Here is a 20,031-nt window from a genome sequence, read left to right as displayed (position 1 = left end):
CAATGGTAAAGAATCTGCCTGCAGTGCAGGAGACACGGGTTTGATCGCTGGGTCAGGAAGATCCTCTGGAGAAGGAAGTGATAACCCACTCTAGTATCCTTGGCTGGGAAATCCCATGGACAGAGGAGTCTGGCAGGCTATAGTCCATGGGGTCTGAAAAGGGTTGAATATGACTTAGCAACTAAACAACAACAGCAACAACAGTTCTGTTCACAAACACTTTGTCAGACATATTTCACAAATATTTCTCCCAGTTTGTGAAATTTATCTACAGTTGTAGATTATTTTTTGTCTTTCTTAAGTGTATTTTTCAGAGAGCAAAAAGCTTTTACTTCTGTTGAAATCCATTTTATAATTTTTTTCTTTTGTAATTTGTGCTTTTTGCATCATTAAATCTTTTCCTAACCCAGTGCGGTAAGGATTTTCTCCTATATATTCTTCTAGAAGTTACACCTATATTTTGGTAACCATTTATAGTTGTCACAACTTGTTTTCCCAGTTGATGAAATTAGGCTCAGAGGAGTTAAAACCATTTGCCTAAGGTCATTTACTCTTTAAGTGTCATTATGTCTTCTGATTCTAAATTCTGTGTTTTTCTTGTTGTACAAGTCTGTGCATATTATGTCAGAATATGTATATAGGAAGATCATAAACCCATGTTGGTCTAATATATCCTCAGGGTAATCATTTAGTTTGTCAGTTCCCAAGCAAGATCTTGCCTTCTCTCTTTCCTTCTGGGATCTACCATTTGTTTAGCACATCAGTCAGAGGGCAGGGAAGGGAGAAATTGTTAAATTTGCTAATCAAATGTTATTTTTTTTAGTGCCCCCTAAAAAGTATTATCTAATTATTTGTATTCAACACAAATTTTGATTTAGGGACCACAGTGTTAATAATATAAGAAAACATATTGAAGAGTCAGCAAAGAAATATTTATTGAGTGCTTGTTATAAATACCAGGCCCTATGTGTAGTTGTTGGGTATATAGAATGAGTGAATTAGGTACACTTGATCTTTTTCCTCATGAAACTTGTAGACTAGAGGAGTAGCTTTCAAATTCTTATGACTGAGATCCACAGTAAGAAATGCATTTTACATTATGGCCTGGTATGCTTTTGTAGGTGTTCTTGCATGCATATCTAAAACAGAAGTTTCATGAAACAGTTCTTTGTCTTCTTTCATCCAACATACTCTGATATTTTCTATGCTATTCCAGTTTAAAAAAAAAAAAAAGCTATGTTGCTGCAAATCACTGAATTGATTTCACAAGCTGTTCATGGTTCTTTCAGCCTGCAGTTTGGAAAAAAAAAAAAGAGTTGAAGCTGGTTTATTACTGTGTTTTGGGGAGATTTACCCACTGTGATTTGTTGCCAAGGGGCTTGCAGGGAGAACATGAGATTCCCAGCTGCCCTTTGGCCAAGTGGGACAGAAAGTAACTATACTTTCCCCCTAAACACACAAAACTTTCAGAATTTCAAAGGAAGTGCTTGCTTACTTCCTTCTCAAGGTTCTGTAGTGCTGGAAATGGCAAATTTATGAGACCCCGTATAGACTTAAGAAGGGCTTCTCTGGTGGTTCAGCGGTAGAGAACCCGCCTGCCAAGCAGAAGACGTAGGTACAATCCCTGGGTCAGAACGAGCCCCTGGAGAAGGGAATTGCAACCCACTCCAGTATTCTTGCCTAGAAAATCCCATGGACAGAGGATCCTGGCAGGCTACAGTCCATGGGGTCGCAAAAGAATTGTATACAGCTTCGCAACTAGCAACAACATAGATTTAGGAGTAAGTGGGAAATAATTGTCTAGGGAAATCTGTCACTCAAACTCTAATGCTACAACATACACAGAAGCCTGTATAACTGTTTCAGTAAGAAAATTTTAAAGTTTCTTCATTGATTGTTCAGAATGGAGGAAGCTGGGTATACTGAGTGGTGTTACTTGGCTAGATGTAAATTATGAACAGCCCTCAGAGAAGGGACTTTTATGAACCACAAGTGACCTTTTATTTTGCGTTTTTATTTTATCAAAATATAAATATGTTTCTTATCTGTTAAGCAGACAATTAAGAACTTCAGAACATGAGAGCAGTCTATCCATTTATTTCAATTTGTGGTTATTTGAGGATTAGAGAAGAAAGGGTGTTGCTTCAGTAATTTGAAATTAGAAACTTTTAATTGGAAGAAGTTATATTCAGTTACATTTTCTAGTCTGATTTCTACTTAAGTGGGACCTTAAAATTTGGGTTTTACTTAGTGGAGGTTTTTGTTTCCTAACTCCCAGTGGGAATGTAACACTATAGTAGGGTGATTTTTTACTTTGAATCTTTTTAACCACATACCTTTGACATCCATATGAGCTAATTAACATTGATTTGAGGACTTACAGAAAATGTGATCCAGATTTAAAGTTTCTGGAGGGTGTAAGATTCCATTGCATTTCTTGATGGGCTGGTGCCCTTTCTAATGGGATTATTTTGTTGTGGCAAAGGGATGATAGTAAATTACTGTATTTTTAACAATAATTTTCTAATATGCAATACAATAAACAATAATTTTCTAAGATTGGTTTAAATACCAATCAAGAATACCAATGTTCTTGTACCATTATTCTCCATCTAGAGAGCAGGAATAGTGAAAATAACAAACTGGGCCTAGGACAACTCTCCAGTCTAAGCCTTCTCAAGTTTTTGCTTGTTTGTTTAATTTTGTTTCCCCAGTTAGAAGAAACTAGTATATTGAAAAGAATTTCCTTGGTTATGAGAAACAGATTCCATCATCTTTAGAGGATATGTTAACATGAGAACTAAGACATTTCTTTACATGGAATTAATGTTTTCTTTTAGAGAAATTTTTCTCCTAGGAGAGGATTTTGTGCTGGAATATCCCTATTTCTGCCAGTCCAGACCAGGCTCAGACAACTGTGGCGTCAGAACCTGACTGATGTATGACATGGCGCTTGTCACTTTGGTTTGCTTAGGGTCCCTGCATGGGCCTGGAGGTCTTCTTGTGCTGACATGTCCCATGCAAGAAGTCCATGCATAAGCTCCAGGTTTTCTCTAGGATCAGGATAATGACTGTCATACATTCTGGTGCTTTAGTACCTGTTCCTGCTGCCCAGGGATAGATAAGGGCTGCGGTTTCAACTGGGCCTGAGCTCTGTGCAGAGGTTGATGTGGACTTTGATTTCTACAGGGGACCTCCCTGCACTTTGCCTCTACTCTTAAGAAAAAGCCACTGTCAAAAGCAACTCATCCTTTCCTGCAAGTGTCTTTTCAGAGAAACTCCCTTCTGAGAAAGTAACTGGAGGGTTTTGTTCACAAGGATCTCTAACCCCCTGGCCTAGGCAGAGTAACTCTTCCCTTGTGAGTTCCCCAATCCTGCATTCATCCTTGATATTCTCCTCTTTTGAGTCTCAAGTATCCTTGCTTCTGTCATGTGGGGCAAAATCCATGTTCTGGCTCTTCCCTTTGGCCTGAAACTTAAGGACCCAAGGTGTTTCCCTCTGGCCTCCATGAGGACACACAGCACCTGGAAAACTGCTGTGAGCCCAGTGGAAACACTCTGGAGATGGGACTATGAGACCTTAGAAGCCAACTCATCTGGATTGAGGACTACTGCAAGGAGGATAGCCCTGTGGCTGGTGGTGGAGCCCTACCTCAGATGTGAGCTTTGACTAACCAGCAGTCTCCTCTTTAAGGCATGGTTGGCTTGTTTGGGTTTCCCTGGTGGCTCAGATGGTAAAGAACCTGCCAGCAATGCAGGAAGTCCAGGTTTGATCCCTGGGTCAGAAGGATCCCCTGGAGAAGGGAATAGCAGCCCACTCCAATATTCTTGCCTGGGAAATCCCATGGACAGAGGAGCCTGGTGGGCTGCAATCCACGGGGTCACAAGAGTCAGACACGACTGAGCAGCTAACACACTGGCTTGGATTTGGGGGTAACCAGCATAATTGATTGTAGGAGACACTCCTTTGTTACTGGATACCCTGGATCACTTTAGCTTTGGGGAGTTTCTCACAGTGGCTCTTAAGATGTCTTCCAATTGTGGTTTAGGAGATAAGACTCCCTGGGTATTGACCATTGCCCTGGAATCTCTGGCTCATGAAGCAATTTCTGAATTGATTTCTAAAATTCTTTTTCTAAAGTGGAAACTGAACTCAGAGACATGCCATCTTTCTTTGATGGGTTCTTCCCTCCAGCTTCTCTTCTGGCTCTGGAGCATTGCTGTTTTATGTCTGGAATCTCTGAGACATTTCCACTCTCATCTCTCTGCTCGTTTCCTTTCATTGCTCAACTTGTAGTCAGCTCTGAGCTGCTATTAGCCCTCCACAAAGTCCCATTTTTCCAGATTATTTTTTATGATGCTGGATGAGAAGGGCTTAAAAGTCTTTTTTCCTCACTGAGAGGAGTGGGGAGGACTCCACAGGCCCATGACTAGTATGTGATAGGGACCTTTCTCAGAATTCTCTGGTGGAAACAAAATTTGATGTGATCACTTTGTCTCTGATCTGTATGAGTTTTCCCCAAGGACTTTGGCAATCTCACTATGATGTCAGCTGCTGAAACGTGGGTGAAGGAAGAGAAAAAGACAGATTAGGACAGATTCCGTAATTGGGCTTCTCTTGCCTTTAAACGGACATGAGTTTTGAGCAAGCTGCAGGATTTGGTGATGGACAGGGAAGCCTGGCATGCTGCAGTCCATGGGGTCGCAGAGTCAGACATGACTGAGCGACTGAACTGAACTGAACTGCCTTTAAACTGAATAGCCTTTAAGCAGCTATTTGAATACAAGTATCGTGACAGGTAAGCCCTACCTTTGCCATACCCGAAGCTGAAAGTGATTTATTTTAGCATATGTTGAGAGTTTGGATCAAGAAAGAAGAGCTCCAAAATGTATTCAGGTGATGTTCCCCTTGGATAGTTTGAACTGTTGGTGTAACTATTTATCTAAAGAGAATTTCTTCAGAAGATGATAACCTGAGGTGTACAACCTTTCAGCTTCTGGGAAGCTTCTCTCATCATAGTCCAGTTTATCAATCAGAATGCAAAATTTTCCTTTGTGCATTGTGAAGATCTTGTGGCCAGAATGCTATATAGGAAATTAATTACAAATCATGGCTTATTTTACTCCCAGTTCAGCTTGTTAGGTATCTCTAGCCTTCCTTGCTATCAAACTAGATTCTTCCTCCAGTACTAGAGCTAAATCTTTTAGTTCTCTTATTTATTGCAGAAGGAATCAAGCTCTTTACTCACTGGGAAATAGGTCTAATCCTTGGTTCTCAGTAAAAACTGTTCTTTTCACAATCATCTGAAACCTGACTTGGTAACGTCTCAGGACTCTGTCTCGGTAACAGCAATCTTTCTTTCCTGGCACACATCCCCAGACAATTGTGCAAGGAGGCTTTTCTCTCCTTTCTTACTCAGTATCTTCTTGTCTTCAAATTCCTCTTGTTTCCTGAATTCCCCTACTTTCTCTGAAATAGCTTTGTCTTTGCTCTTCAAACCTGTGTTCCCCAAAGGAATAAAGAGCTTCACCTCTATGCACACTCTGCAGAAGCTTGCAGTGGTCATATTACATGGTATACACATTAGCATCTCTAAAACCCAATTCACTGTCATAGCCCAGGTTTCAAATTAAGCAACACACAAAAAATTTTAAGTGTGTGTGTAGCCGGGGGAGGGATTGGTGTGATTAATAATTGTATTTAAACCACAGAGAGTGCTCATACATTGGTCTGAGGAGAGAAATAAAAAATTAGAATTTTGAGTGTTAAAGGCTGTAAGATAATATGCAGGATGATTTACAAATAAATGGAGGTCGGCAAGAGTCGTATGCTTTCAGCAGATGTGGAGTTAAGCTTTCTGTACCTCCTTGTTTTGTTAGCCTGCTGTCAGCTCATGGAGTTGACAGAATTGGTTTTTTTTTTTTTAACTCCTACACAGAACAGGAGGAGAATAAGCAGCTAATTTGTCAGTAGCAGAAGCCTAACCAAAAATGGGAAATAATAGAATATTTGGTTGGCCTAAATCGAGACACACTAGTCTCTATAGATTACATATCAATTTTTGAGCCACTTAACTAGCAACTAGAGACATAAATCCAAAAGTTTTCTTTTGTATCTTGAGATTCCAGTCTTGAAGTTCTGAATTGCAGCTGCAACTCTCATTCTTTCTGTGGGCTTGCAGCAAAGGTTGAGCATCTACCCTCAGCCCCCAGCTTCTTTGCTTTTATCTGTATTTATGAACTTAGTACTTGCTTATTAATTTGTTCTTACTTCTGTGGGTGATTACTTTTCATAATCCATCATAGTACCTAAGCTTAGTTACCTTATATAGGCATTCATTGAATACAGGTAGTAAGTTGAATAACCTGTGCGTATGAATAACTGTGTTTATGGCTCACTGTCCACTTTCCTTACTTACCACTTTGCTTTTGTTGGTTTTGCTATCAAGAGTTAGTTTTGGAGTGATACGATTCCATCATTCTGGACCTAAAGCAGTGATTTAAGTGCTATCTACAGATGCAAATACTTTAGTTCACTGGCTCTCAGACTTTAACATATATTTCATGTGTATCAGAATCACTTGGAGGGCTTGATAAAAAGCACATTTCTGGGTCCGAACCCCAAATTTCCTAATTTGGTAGGTCTAGAATGGAGCCTAACCAGTTCACAAGTGAGGCATCGCCTGGTGGTCTGGGCACCACACTTTGAAAATTACTGCTTTTTGTAAAATAGAGATTTTTCTATTTCAGAAACATGCCCTTGTAGGACAGATGGTCATATCAGGAAAAGAATATAAAAGAAACCAAACTTTGTGGAGATCACAGGATTTGGTGGGCTTTAAAAAAATATATTCAAATTATCTCTGTGTGAGGGTGCGAATTTGCTGGTACAAGTCATGTGGCATTTGCAGAGGATCTAAAATACTATCATAAGTGAATATTCAAAGAATTAAAAGCAAAACCTAGATCTACAGAATATCCATATGTCAAATCATTATGTTGTATTCCTTAAACTAATGTTATATGTCAGTTATATCTCAATAAAATTACAGGGAGATAAAACTATGATCCATACAAAGATTAGAGACAGTTTTGGCAATTTATCATTATTGTTGTTGTTTAGTCGATAAGTCATGTCCAGCTCTTTAGTGACCCCATGGACTGCCAGGCTCCTCTGTCTGTAGGATTTCCCAGGCAAAAATACCGGAGTCAGTTGCCGTTTCCTGCTCCAGGGGATCTTCTGGACGCAGGAACTGAACTTGTGTCACCTGCATTGGCAGGTGGTCTTTACCACTGAGCTACCAGGGAAGCCCCAGTTTATCATTAGGCTGAATTGGATTGTGTGCTCTAGGCCGGGGATCCACAAACTTTTTCTGTTAAAAGCCTGACAGTACAAGTTTAGGTTTTGCCAGCCTTAAATGGTCTGTGTTGCGTATTCTTCTTCACCTCTTCTCTAAACAAAACAAAACAACCATTTAAAAATGTGGAAACCATTCTTAACTTACTGGCCATGTTAAAACGGGCTGTAGTTTGCTAACCCCTACCAAGCCCTTGAAGTCTCAGAGGAGAGGGAGGTAAGTAAGGCTGAAGTTGTCATTTTGAAGCTTCCTGAAATTCTAGAATTTGAGTGGTGCTTTGAAGGATGGCGAAAATTTAGATTGAGAGATTATTTCTGAAAGGAGAAGTGATAGCAGAATGAGCCTTGATGCTTACTATAAAGGGCTGTAAATTAGATACAAAGAGTGTAGAGAGCCGCAGTACCTCTGCAGATGAAATGGACTAACTGCAAGCCGGAGTTAGGAAGTCCTGTGGTATGAATCCTTGGACATCTCAGCCACTGACAAGCCAACCTGCTAAGTAGCTCTGAGAAATGGAGATGCTCTTTTGGCTTAAAGACTCCATGTTGACTTGGAGCCCAAGTAAGGCAGTGTCTCATATAACAGTTGGCTCTTCAGTAAGAGCTGTTACTACTATGACTAATTAAAGAACAAACATCATGTGTTTAGGGTTGTGAAGACTATTGGTCTCTTAACCAGAACTATACACAAAGATTTTAGCTCATCTTAATTTGTATTATTGTTATTGGCAACAAAGAAGAATTGTGATGACTAACGCTAAGTCACTTACTCATTCATTGAACATTTATTGAATGTTACTCTGTGCCAGGCTCTAGAGATACAACTTGAGAAGTTCCCCCTTCTAGCAAGAGAGAAGCAGTATGTATAGAAATAATTACAGTAGAGTGAGGTAAGAGTTAGAAAATGTATGTGCAGGGAACTATGGATACTTAGAAGAAGGAACGACCAGTTCACTCCAATTTAAACTGTCAGGTTAACTCAGTCTAATTATTACTGGCCATGGATTATATCCTTAATACTAGGCAATTATCTTGCAAATGTGTACTATTGATTATAAAGAGGCCTGTGTAAAATACTGTGGTTGGATCAAATCCAATTCCTCATCCACAAAAAACCATTTCAAATATTCTACTGTTGCTGCTAAGTTTTTAAGATCCTCTTTAAATGCAAAATATTGGGTTGCTTAGAAAGTTCATTTGGGTTTTTCTGCACAATTTGGAAAACTGAACTTTTTTTTTTTAATAGCTTTTATTGAACTACATGTGCTATATTATATACTTAAAAAAAAAAAAAAAAGCTGACTGTGTGTTTTTTTGGCCACTCCTGAGTGGCATATAGGATAAATTCCCCCACCAGGGATCAAACCTGTGCCCTTGGCAATGGAAGCCCAGAGTCTTAACCACTGGAAGTGAAAGTGAAAGTCGCTCAGCCGTGTTCAACTCTTTGTGAACCATGGACTGTAGTCCGTGGCAGGCCAGAATACAAGCCAGAATACTGGAGTGGGTAGCCTCTCCCTTCTCCAGGGGAACTTACCAACCCAGGGATCAAACCCAGATCTCCTGCACTGCAGGTGGTTTCTTTACCAGCTGAGCCACCAGGGAAGCCCAAGAATACTGGAGTGCATAGCCTATCCCTTCTCAGTGAATCTTCACAACCCAGAAATCAAACCAGGGTCTCCTGCATTGCACGCGGATTCTTTACCAACTGAGCTATCAGGGAAGCCCCCTTAACCACTCGACCACCAGGGAAATCCCCAAACCAAATGAACTTTTTTACCAGTGCAGTAGATAGCTCTAGTGTTGCTTGGTCACTTAATTTTGTGTTTCCCACTATTCTGATGTGAATATTAAATTCTAAAACACAGTTGTTTTCCCCAATAAAAGTTGCAGAAAAGAAGATTCTGTGGTAGGCAAAAGAAAAATGCACTCCCCCGAAAGAGTTGTCATCTGTGAACCTGTGAATATATTATGTTACATGGTAAAGAGGGGAAATTAGAGTTGGATGGAATTCAGGTTGTTAATCAGATGACTTTAAAATAGGCAGATTATCCTGGGTTATCAGAGTAGGGGACAGTGTCAACATAAGGATAATTAATAAGTGGAAGAGGGAGACAGAGAAGAGGCTGGACTGATGTGATCTGAGAAATACTCAACCTGCTTTTGCTAACTTGAAAGATGGAGAAAAGGGGCCACAAGCCAAGAAATTCAGATTGCTTCTGAACACTGGAAGAGACAAGGAAGAGTATTCTGTCTGTATTAGTTTGCTGCTGCTGCTGCTAAGTCGTGTCCGACTCTGTGCAACCCCATAGATGGCAGCCCACTAGGCTCCTCTGTCCCTGGGATTCTCCAAGCAAGAACACTGGAGTGGGTTGCCATTTCCTTCTCCAATGCATGAAAGTGAAAAGTGAAAGTGAAGTCGCTCAGTTGTGTCCGACTCTTAGCGACCCCATGGACTGCAGCCTACCAGGCTCCTCCATCCATGGGATTTTCCAGGCAAGAGTACTGGAGTGGGGTGACACTGCCTTCTCCTAGGGCTGCCATAAGTAACAAGTGCAGCTTAACAACAGGAATGTATTTTCTCTCAATTCTGAAGCTGGGAGTCAGAGATCAAGGTATTAGCAGGATTGATTTTTTTTCTGAGGCCTCTCTCCTTGGCTTGTAGATCTGTCTTCTCTGTCTGCAGATGATCTTTCCTCTGTGTGTACCTGTGTCCTGATTTTCTTCTAAGGATGCCAGTCATACTGCATGACAGCCCACCCTGATAACCTCATTTTAATTTAATTACCTCTTCTGATACAGTCACATTATGAGATACTTGGGATTAGGACTTCAACATATAAATTTGGGGGGGGGGCGGTGGGGAGACACACTTCTGTCCATAACACTACCTTAGAGTCTACAGAAGGATCATGGGTTGGCCATCAGTCTGATTTTTGCATTCCTGACCCCTTCAATTATAAGAGAATAAATTTGTGTTGTTTAAGCCATCAAGTTTGTGATAATATAGCAAATGAGGAAATAAATACAAGTCACTTGGATCTAACAATAGGAGATTGGTTAACTAAATTATGGAACATCTATTAATATACAATGGAGTATCATGGAGCCATCAAAATCATGAAGTAAATGTCCTTTGATGAATGAGCGGATAAACAAGACGTGGCATATACATACAATGGAATATTATTCAGCTTTAAAAGGGAAGGTAATTCTAATGCCTGCTACAATGTGGATGAACCTTGAAGATATTATGCTAAGTGTAAACAAGCCAGTCTCAGAAGACACACACTGTATAATTCCACTTATAAGAGGTACCTAGAGTAATCTAAGTCATAAAAACAGGAAGTAGAATAGTGGATGCCAGGAGATATGGGAGGGGGAAATGAGTAATTTTTTTTTAATGGGTATAGAATTTTAGTTTTGCAGGATGAGAAAGTTCCAGAGATTGGTTGAACAACAATGTGAATATACTTAACACTAGTGAAGTCTATACTTAAAAACATTCAAGATGATAAATTTTATTTTACCACAGTTTTAAACATTTTAAACAAAGGTAACTTTAAAAGGCAGGAACAGAAAAATAGATGCAGTGTGTTTCCATTGTGTGCTTTAGAGAAAGGATATGTACACATGTAATGGGTATGTGTACAGTATATCTCTGAAAAGATACCCAAGAAACTAGTGCAGTGACTACTTCTGGGAATGGGGTTGTAGAGAACTAGGAGGTGTGGGGGACAGTGATGGGAAGAAAACAAATGTTCTCCAACAGCTTCGGAATCTTGTTTACCATGTACATACTAAAATAATGTTTTTACTAAGTTCATAGATACAGAGAACAGATTGATAGTTGCCAGAAGCAGGGAGTGGGCAAAATGGGTGAGAGTGGAAAGGTGCAAACTTCTAAAATAAATAAGTCATGGGAATGCAGTTTTTTAAAAGGAGAAAAAAGAATGGTTTTAAATGTGTAAGTTGGGGTTAGGGACTGCAGAGGTTTTCTCAGCTGGGTCCTCTGTGAGTGTGTGCGTGCTCAGTCACTTCAGTCATGTCTGACTCTTTGCAACCCCATGGACTGGAGCCTGCCAGGCTTCTCTGTCCATGGGATTTCCCAGGCAAGAATACTGGAGTGGATTGCCATGCCCTCCTCCAGGGGGATCTTCCCAACCCAGGGATCAAACCCACGTCTCTTGCATCTCCTGCACTGCAGGCAGACTTTGCAGGTGGCTCAGACATTGCAGGTGACTGAGCCACCACATCTTTAGGCTACAAGATTGCTTTGTTCAATCTAGTTACACTTCAGTGTCATGATAAGTAAAACCTATTTCTTATCCTGACCTTTAAATGTGAAAAGCTCTTAGCCCCCAAGTGGTCATCAGGCTTTAGGGCACACATGTGTTTGTTTTTTTTTTTTTTTTTGCTGTCTAAAAGTGTATTTTCAAAGTCTCTAGTTCTTTAAGAACAACTGCAATTTTTTCTCTTACTTAGAGCCCCTTAAAAAGTTGGAAAGAGAAAAGAAGGAAAAAAGGAAAGGTAAAAATATAATAATCATAAATGTTTTCTGCTTCTTAAAATCACATAAGCTGTAACAAAAATAGAATAAAAGAGACAACAGTAGAAACAAGCTTGGGCTCTTGTGGGGTTATTTCTTAAGACTTCTGCTTGCCAGTTGTTAGGTAACTGCACAAATTAACAGGCTTCAAAACATCCTCCTTAGTACATGAGACTTTGCATCATACATTCCATATAAAGATTGCAACATTTTATTACTGTAATTGTTGCTCAGAAGCTGTTCCGAATTGAAATTTCTTGTATATATGGATGTGTTTTCCTTACCTGCAGTGTTAGCCCTTGTTTTTTCTCCAAATGATACTTGGCCAAAGGGCGATATTTCCACGGAGCCATATCCTTATCTTTGTGGTTTTTGCATCTCCATATAAGCAGGAAATCAAATTGCCAACATCCGCTGGATCATGGAAAAAGCAAGAGACTTCCAGAAAAACATCTATTTCTGCTTTATTGACTATGCCAAAGCCTTTGACTGTGTGGATCACAATAAACTGTGGAAAATTCTTCAAGAGATGGGAATACCAGACCACCTGACCTGCCTCTTGAGAAATTTGTATGCAGGTCAGGAAGCAACAGTTAGAACTGGACATGGAACAACAGACTGGTTCCAAGTAGAAAAGGAGTACATCAAGGCTGTATATTGTCACCCTGCTTATTTAACTTATATGCAGAGTACATCATGAGAAACGCTGGACTGGAAGAAACACAAGCTGGAATCAAGATTGCCAGGAGAAATATCAATAACCTCAGATATGCAGATGACACCACCCTTAGAACAGAAAGTGAAGAGGAACTCAAAAGCCTCTTGATGAAAGTGGAGAGTGAAAAAGTTGGCTTACAGCTCAACATTCAGAAAACGAAGATCATGGCATCCGGTCCCATCACTTCATGGGAAATAGATGGGGAAACAGTGGAAACAGTGTCAGACTTTATTTTTCTGGGCTCCAAAATCACTGCAGATGATGACTGCAGCCATGAAATTAAAAGACGCTTACTCCTTGGAAGAAAAGTTATGACCAACCTAGATAGCATATTCAAAAGCAGAGACATTACTTTGCCAACAAAGGTTTGTCTAATCAAGGCTATGGTTTTTCCTGTGGTCATGTATGGATGTGAGAGTTGGACTGTGAAGAAGGCTGAGTGCCGAAGAATTGATGCTTTTGAACTGTGGTGTTGGAGAAGACTTTTGAGAGTCCCTTGGGCTGCAAGGAGATCCAACCAGTCCATTCTAAAGGAGATCAGCCCTGGGATTTCTTTGGAAGGAATGATGCTAAAGCTGAAACTCCAGTACTTTGGCCACCTCATGCGAAGAGTTGACTCATTGGAAAAGACTCTGATGCTGGGAGGGATTGGGAGCAAGAGGAGAAGGGGACGACAGAGGATGAGATGGCTGGATGGTATCACTGACTCGATGGACGTGAGTCTCAGTGAACTCCGGGATTGGTGATGGACAGGGAGGCCTGGCGTGCTGCGATTCATGGGGTCACAAAGAGTCGGACACGACTGAGCGACTGATCTGATCTGATCTAATCTGATAAGCTAAAAACTAGTTTTGGAACCTGTTCAGTTATCTTTCCATTTTGTTTGGAGTTTTACTATAGCTAATCTAGAACCAAGTAAAGTGCTTATTAGTTCTTAGTAGGGGTATAGTAAGTGGTAATGAATACTCATGGTTATGTAGGGAATGCAAATTTGTCTGGATTTAGAAGTAAAACACTTAAAATTTTGTAGAAACAAAATTTCCCTTGATGGCAAAATTTCCTTTGAAAGAGAACTTAGCCCAAATGTGTTAAGTGTTTTACTTTCAGGGAGGAGATTATTATTACTTTAGTTATATGTATTATTATTGGTAGCAGTAGTATTACCAACATGAATAGCTGCTGCTGCTGCTGCTGCTAAGTCGCTTCAGTCGTGTCCGACTCTGTGCGACCCCATAGACGGCAGCCCACCAGGCTCCCCCATCCCTGGGATTCTCTAGGCAAGAACACTGGAGTGGGTTGCCATTTGAAGTCGCTCAGTCACGTCTGACTCTTTGCGACCCCATGGACTGCAGCCTACCAGGCTCCTCCGTCCATGGGACTTCCCAGGCTAGAGTACTGGAGTGGGGTGCCTTTGCCTTCTCCAAACATGAGTAGCTAAATTATGCTAAGTGTTTTTCTTACATCATCTCTCATACAGTTTTTCCAGTGACCCTATTAGATAGATGCTATTGTTGTGCCCATTTTTATGGATGAGGAAATTGAGCTTAGAGAGATTAATTAATGTGTTCAACATCATGTGACTAGTAAGTGACAGAATCAGGATATAAACTCAGTTTAGTTAAGATTTGGGCTTGATACTTCCAATGCAAGAATATTATTAACAGTTTAACTCTATTGTCTTCAAAATTCCTACTGAAAATGACCAAAGGAATATTGTAAAAAGGAAGATAGAAAAGATGAAAAAGAAGAGAAAAGAAAATTGATACCTGCACTACAAACTTGGCACAGTCACTGTTGTCATGTTAGAAGAAACACTGGAGGACTTTCTACAACATGAAATTCAGGCAAGATCACCTGAGAAGGGCCTACTTTTAGGTTGAGGCAAGGGCCTACCCACCTGAGAAGTACTAGATGTAAACTAAACTCACCCGGGGACTGAGTTTAAGGAAACATCTTTTATTCCTAGCTTACTAAAAATGTTTGAAACCAAAAATGACTTTTAATTTTATCAAATGTCTTTTACTATTTATTTAATCATATATTTTTTCTCATTTTTCTTAATTATATGCTAAATTATATTAATAGAGTTCCTAAACATTCATTCTTAGAATAAACTCTTTATATTGTCAGTGGAAATAATAAATAGCCTATAATAGGAATAGAAAAGTTTGATTTCAGCCAAACTGAGGGCTATAGCCCAAAAGACAGCCTCGCAGAGAACTGTGAGGAACCACTCCAGAGGAGCATGGGTTTCAGCATAGGTTTATACCTTGTCAGAACAAAGAACATTAGACAAGTCAAAGACACATTTATTCAAGATTTAAAAAAAAACAAAAACAAATCAGCATGTACACAGCCAGTCAATATGGCCTTGGTTCCTGGGAAGGAACTCTTATCATCAAGGGAGTACCAGCAATGGAAGGAAGGCATTAATCTTTATTTTTAACATGGACATTCCGTACTTCTGGTCAGTGCACCTTATTTTTTTTTAATGATTAATGCAGATGTACAATGTATGTTTGATAGGCCACAAACAGGCTGTTTTAGTTAGCATAAAATTCCAGTTAAATCGTGTACAAGCCAGCATGACTTCCACATACCTCAATATGTAGGAGTTTCTTCTATCAATTGTCATAAGCAGTTAATTGAATTTCAGTTAATAAGTATGTAGGAAAGTCTTAACTTTAGGAATGCAGATGTCATTATAGGACCTCTTACTTTTTTAATATAGAAATTTATTTGATTTACAATATTAGTGTCAGATGTATAGCATAGTGATTCGATACTTTTATAGCTCATACTCCTTTAAAGTTATTACACAGTGCTGACAATATTTCCCTGTGGTGTACAATATATCCTTGTTGCTTATCTACTTTATACATGGTAGTCTGTACTCTTAATCCCATATTCCTATCTGGCCCCTCCCCTCCCTCTCTCTACTGGTATCTTCTAGTTTGTTTTCTATATCTGTGAGTTTGTTTCTGTTTTGTTATATGCAATATTTGTCTTTCTCTGTCTGACTTATTTTACTAAACATGATACACCCCAGGTCTATCCATGTAGTTACAAATGGCAGAAATTCAGTTTTTTTATGGCCAGTAGTCCATTTTTTATAAAAGAACCTCTTTCTTGAAAGGTCATTTTGGAAGAGCTCATGTAACCATGCTGCAATATATACAAGAATGAAAACCTAAAAGTCGTCAACTAGTGTAATTAGGATTAAAGGCTATGGTTTTTCCAGTGGTCATGTATGGATGTGAGAGTTGGACTATGAAGAAAGCTGAGCACCAAAGAATTGATGCTTTTGGACTGTGGTGTTGGAGAAGACTCTTGCGAGTCCCTTGGACTACAAGGAGATCCAACCAGTCCATCCTAAAGGAGACCAGTCCTGGGTGTTCATTGGAAGGACTGATGCTGAGGCTGAAACTCCAGTACTTTGGCCACCTCACACGAAGAGCTGACTCATTGGAAAAGACCCTGATACTGGGAGGGATTGGGGGCAGGAGGAGAAGGGGACGACAGAGGATGAGATGGCTGGATGGCATCACTGACTCGATGCACATGAGTTTGGGTGAACTCTGGGAGTTGGTGATGGACAGGGAGGCCTGGCGTGCTGCGATTCATGGGGTCGCAAAGAGTCGGACACAATTAAGCGACTGAACTGAACTGAACTGAATGTGTACTTTTCTCTCTTGATAGTGACAAACCATGTTTGATATGCTTGATATCATCTATATCTGTTGTGATATAAGGAATTTGGGAGAATTGAAAGCAGCTTTGATCTCTGCCTTTTTCCTTCAGATATTTTGTTTGTTATTTATTAATGCATTAGCTTTTCTAATATGACTTTCAGAAGTAGTCACATATTTTGTAGACTGATTTTTTTTTAAGACAAAGGAGAATAAATATTCTCATTTTCTCCTCCTCCAAAATGCAAGGGAATAAGAAAGAGACTTTGCATTTGCAAGACCTAAAAATGATTTTAAATATTTAATTGTTTGTTTACTTTCTGAAAGAGGAAAAGAGGAGAAATGGAATATGAGACTTGGTTGTAAGGACAAAACCCAAAAGTAGGCAAAGGATCAGGGTAGGAAAAGATAAGAAGGAAATAAAACAGAAGGAAGTTACCAGAAGTAGGAACTCTGAACTTTACTCTGTTTATCTGCACTCTAAAACTCATCTCTGCAGGTATTCTATGAGTCGAAACAGTCTCAGCTTTGAAAATACAAAATATCAGTCAACCATGATAGCCATAAAGTAGTTGTGTATGATTAAGCTTCAGCCACAGATAGTGACAATTTTTTTTTTTTGCTTGTTTAATAGACTTATTGAGGTCTGATTGATAAACAAAAAAACTCAACATAGTTAACATATCCAATTTGATGAGTTTGGACATGTGCATACATCCATGAAAATCATCATTGGATAATCAAGGTAATAAAAATATCTATTAACTCCAAAAGTTTCCTTAGGCTCCTAGGGGTTTTATTGTTTGTTTTGTGGTAAGAACATTTAAAATAAGATGCAGACATCTCTTCAAGACCCTGATTTCTATTCTTTTGGATTTGTACCCAGAAGTGAGATTGGTACATCATATAGTAGTATGAAGTTTTGATGACATAAGTGTATACGTCTCTATGTAGGGATAACTCAAGTTGCCAGTAGCTGTTACCCAAACAGCAAATATTAGAAGAAACTTAGAAGGAAATGGCAACCCACTCCAGTGTTCTTGCCTGGAGAATCCCAGGGACGGGGGAGCCTGGTGGGCTGCTGTCTATGGGGTCGCACAGAGTCAGACAGGACTGAAGCAACTTAGCAGCAGCAGCAGCAATGGGTCACAATTGGAGCTTTTGTGTGTGTGTGTGCTCCTTTTAGTCATAAGGGAAAATTCTCTTGTGTTACCAGCTAATTGTTTCACCCCTTTGTCTCATTTTTCTTATCTGTCTTCTAGACAGATTTTGAAAAAGAGATTGGAGAGTGGAAGAAAGGTTTTAAATTGTTTTCTGGCATATATCAGTAGGACTTGGCTAGGGCATGTGTTTTGGCTCTCCTTATAAACACTTGTTAGCAGAGGACTAATGAGGCTGGCTAGGCTAGTGGTTCGAACCCCTAATCGTGCGCTGTTACATTCGAAAGCCTGTCTCTAAACAGTCATTGAATACATACCTTTGAATATGAGGACAAGTGAACACAAACCTACCCTGTTCTGGAAGAAGTCCAGAGTACATACTCTGAAGGGTTAGTAGCAACATCTTTACAGAAAAAGGACATCCCATGGCCCAGTTGGAAACCACAGAAAATGCTTCAGCTAATCCAACATGCCTCACTTTTCCTAACCAATCACCTTGTTGGCTTTATTCTCTCCAAAACAGCCATTACTAATCAGAATCAGCTTTTCACCTATGAGCTAACAGCAACTCAGTGATTTCTGCTGGCCTTTCTCCTCATGCTATGGCCCCAGTATCTGGATCTCTGAAATAATCTCGTTTGTGTTGCAGAGCTCTCACCTGGAAGACAGTGAATCCGCAGCATTACTTTGCTGTGAATGTGAAGACTCAGAAATCTTTAGTGATTCCAATGTACGTAGGTATTTGTCTTTCTACAGCCTTTGGTGATTCAGGTGAAAGTTTTTAGAGTAAATATGGCTCTTCAGTGCAGCTGAGATAGTGCCAATTATTTTATCTTTATCTGTTTGGCCTAACTCAGCCAAATAGCTTGGGAAGGCAAATAAGTGACTTGGAATGAGCATATGTATAAATAGTCTGGTATATGTGTATGTGTAATAATCTCCCCTCAAAGCATATCTATCGAAGTAGATAAATGCTGTACCCTGGAACCTTAAGTAAGTCTTCTTCACTAAGGAATGTGGTTGTTTTTGTGGGTTTTTCACATTTTTTTTTTGGTCTTTTCCCTGTGACAGCTGGTATTGGTGCTGCCACTGGACCCTTATTCCCCACATACAAAGACCTAACATATCCTGGCTGTTGATAACTTTAAGACAAAGTAGTGTTATAAATCCTAGAGAGTCAGCCAGATCATCTCGAACTTAGAACTATCTAACTACATTTCATGAGGTATTATAAATTGTATTGATCTCATCTGGAGCCTGGCCTGCTACAGCCCATGAGGTCACACAGAGTTGGACGTGACTTAGCCACTGAACAACATCTGATCCCCAGCATAGTTTTCTGATTATCGCAAATTACCCACGGAATCAGGCTGAAGTTAGAGAATGACTTAAGTCGACTACATATTGCTTTCAGTAAGATAACTGCCTTTGCAAGCCATAGTTCAAACTAGGTTTTACAAACCTCTATCATAAATCTGGATTCTGTCTATTCCAGAATGCTTATTGTGCATAGTAGATATTCTATAAGTATTGTTAAAGTTTCACCAATGGAAACTCTGTCTTGAAGTTGTGCCTATCAAGTATACCAGCATAGTACTGTCTGCTTTAAACTGTCTTTACTTCACCTTCATGGCACAGTGAAGGTGATCATTGGTTTAGGACCTTGTTCAACCATTATGTTGATTCATCTGGTTGCACTTCATTCCGCACTGATGAAGAGTCTGAAATGGCACGAAGTCAGTTGCTGTGACTCACTAATAACTCACTTCCCTAGGACTTGAAAACATTAATGAATTCACATGAACACTCATTTATTATCTACACGTAGGAGATGACAGACTGAGGGTGGAAAGGTTATATTCTTTGCCTAGTGTTGTGCGATAAGCAGGAGCAGCACTGACATCAGATCTTAGCTGGCAGCCGTCAGTGCGCACATTATCGGCAGGCAGCATCATCAGTGATGGAACGTGTACTGGTCTCCTTACATGTAGTATCCTACAAGATTTATTTGGTTCAGTCTGCAGTGGGGTCCTCTGCACTTGGACTGAGGATGTTTTTAATCCTTCTTGTTTTGGCTGATTTTTGTCTTACAGAGATCAGTGCATGGCAGTCCACATAAAGATTTTTATGAAGTTGGACATGTAGGGAAAAGATTCTAGTTTTAATAGTTTTCTCTATTAGAAAAAATTAGATGGATATATGTATTTGCAAATTACTCTGGATTGCTTGATTTTTAAAAATATTTATTCATTTATTTATTTTTGGCTGTGCTGGGTCTTCGGTGCTGCAAGCGGGCTTGCTCAGGTTATGGAGGGCGAAGGCTACTCTCTAGCTGTGGTGGGCGGGCTGTAGGGCACATGCGCTCGGTAGTCACAAGTTCAACGACCCTAGAGCATGCTGACCTCAGTTGTTGTGGCAAATGGGCTTAGTTGCCCCATTGCTTGATTTTATTGCCAGAACTTTCAGTCATTTAAGTCAGGTTTGTTGCCTCTCCGGGAGGCAAAACTGGTTTCATGTACTTGACTGGCTTCACCTGTGAAGGTACTGGATCCTCCTGTTTT

The 20,031-nt window shown here is 39.8% G+C and overlaps 1 protein-coding gene across 3 annotated transcripts in view; it reads left to right on the top strand.

Moving 5' to 3' along the window:
- SSH2 (slingshot protein phosphatase 2) overlaps positions 1 to 20,031 on the top strand; it is a 246,584-nt gene that overhangs the window by 48,748 nt on the left and 177,805 nt on the right. For 2 of the 3 annotated variants that reach the window (XM_061389502.1, XM_061389501.1), the window contains exon 2: positions 18,120 to 18,200. The exons of the other annotated variant lie outside the window; for it this stretch is intronic. In XM_061389502.1, coding sequence (XP_061245486.1) covers positions 18,120 to 18,200 — 81 coding nt within the window. The remainder of the gene's footprint in view (positions 1 to 18,119; positions 18,201 to 20,031) is intronic. 3 annotated transcript variants of the gene reach the window in all.

This window comes from Bos javanicus, chromosome 19 (genome assembly GCF_032452875.1).
Source record: "Bos javanicus breed banteng chromosome 19, ARS-OSU_banteng_1.0, whole genome shotgun sequence".
In the NCBI taxonomy this organism is placed as follows: Eukaryota; Metazoa; Chordata; class Mammalia; order Artiodactyla; family Bovidae; genus Bos; species Bos javanicus.
This window is presented reverse-complemented; position numbering and strand designations above follow the sequence as displayed.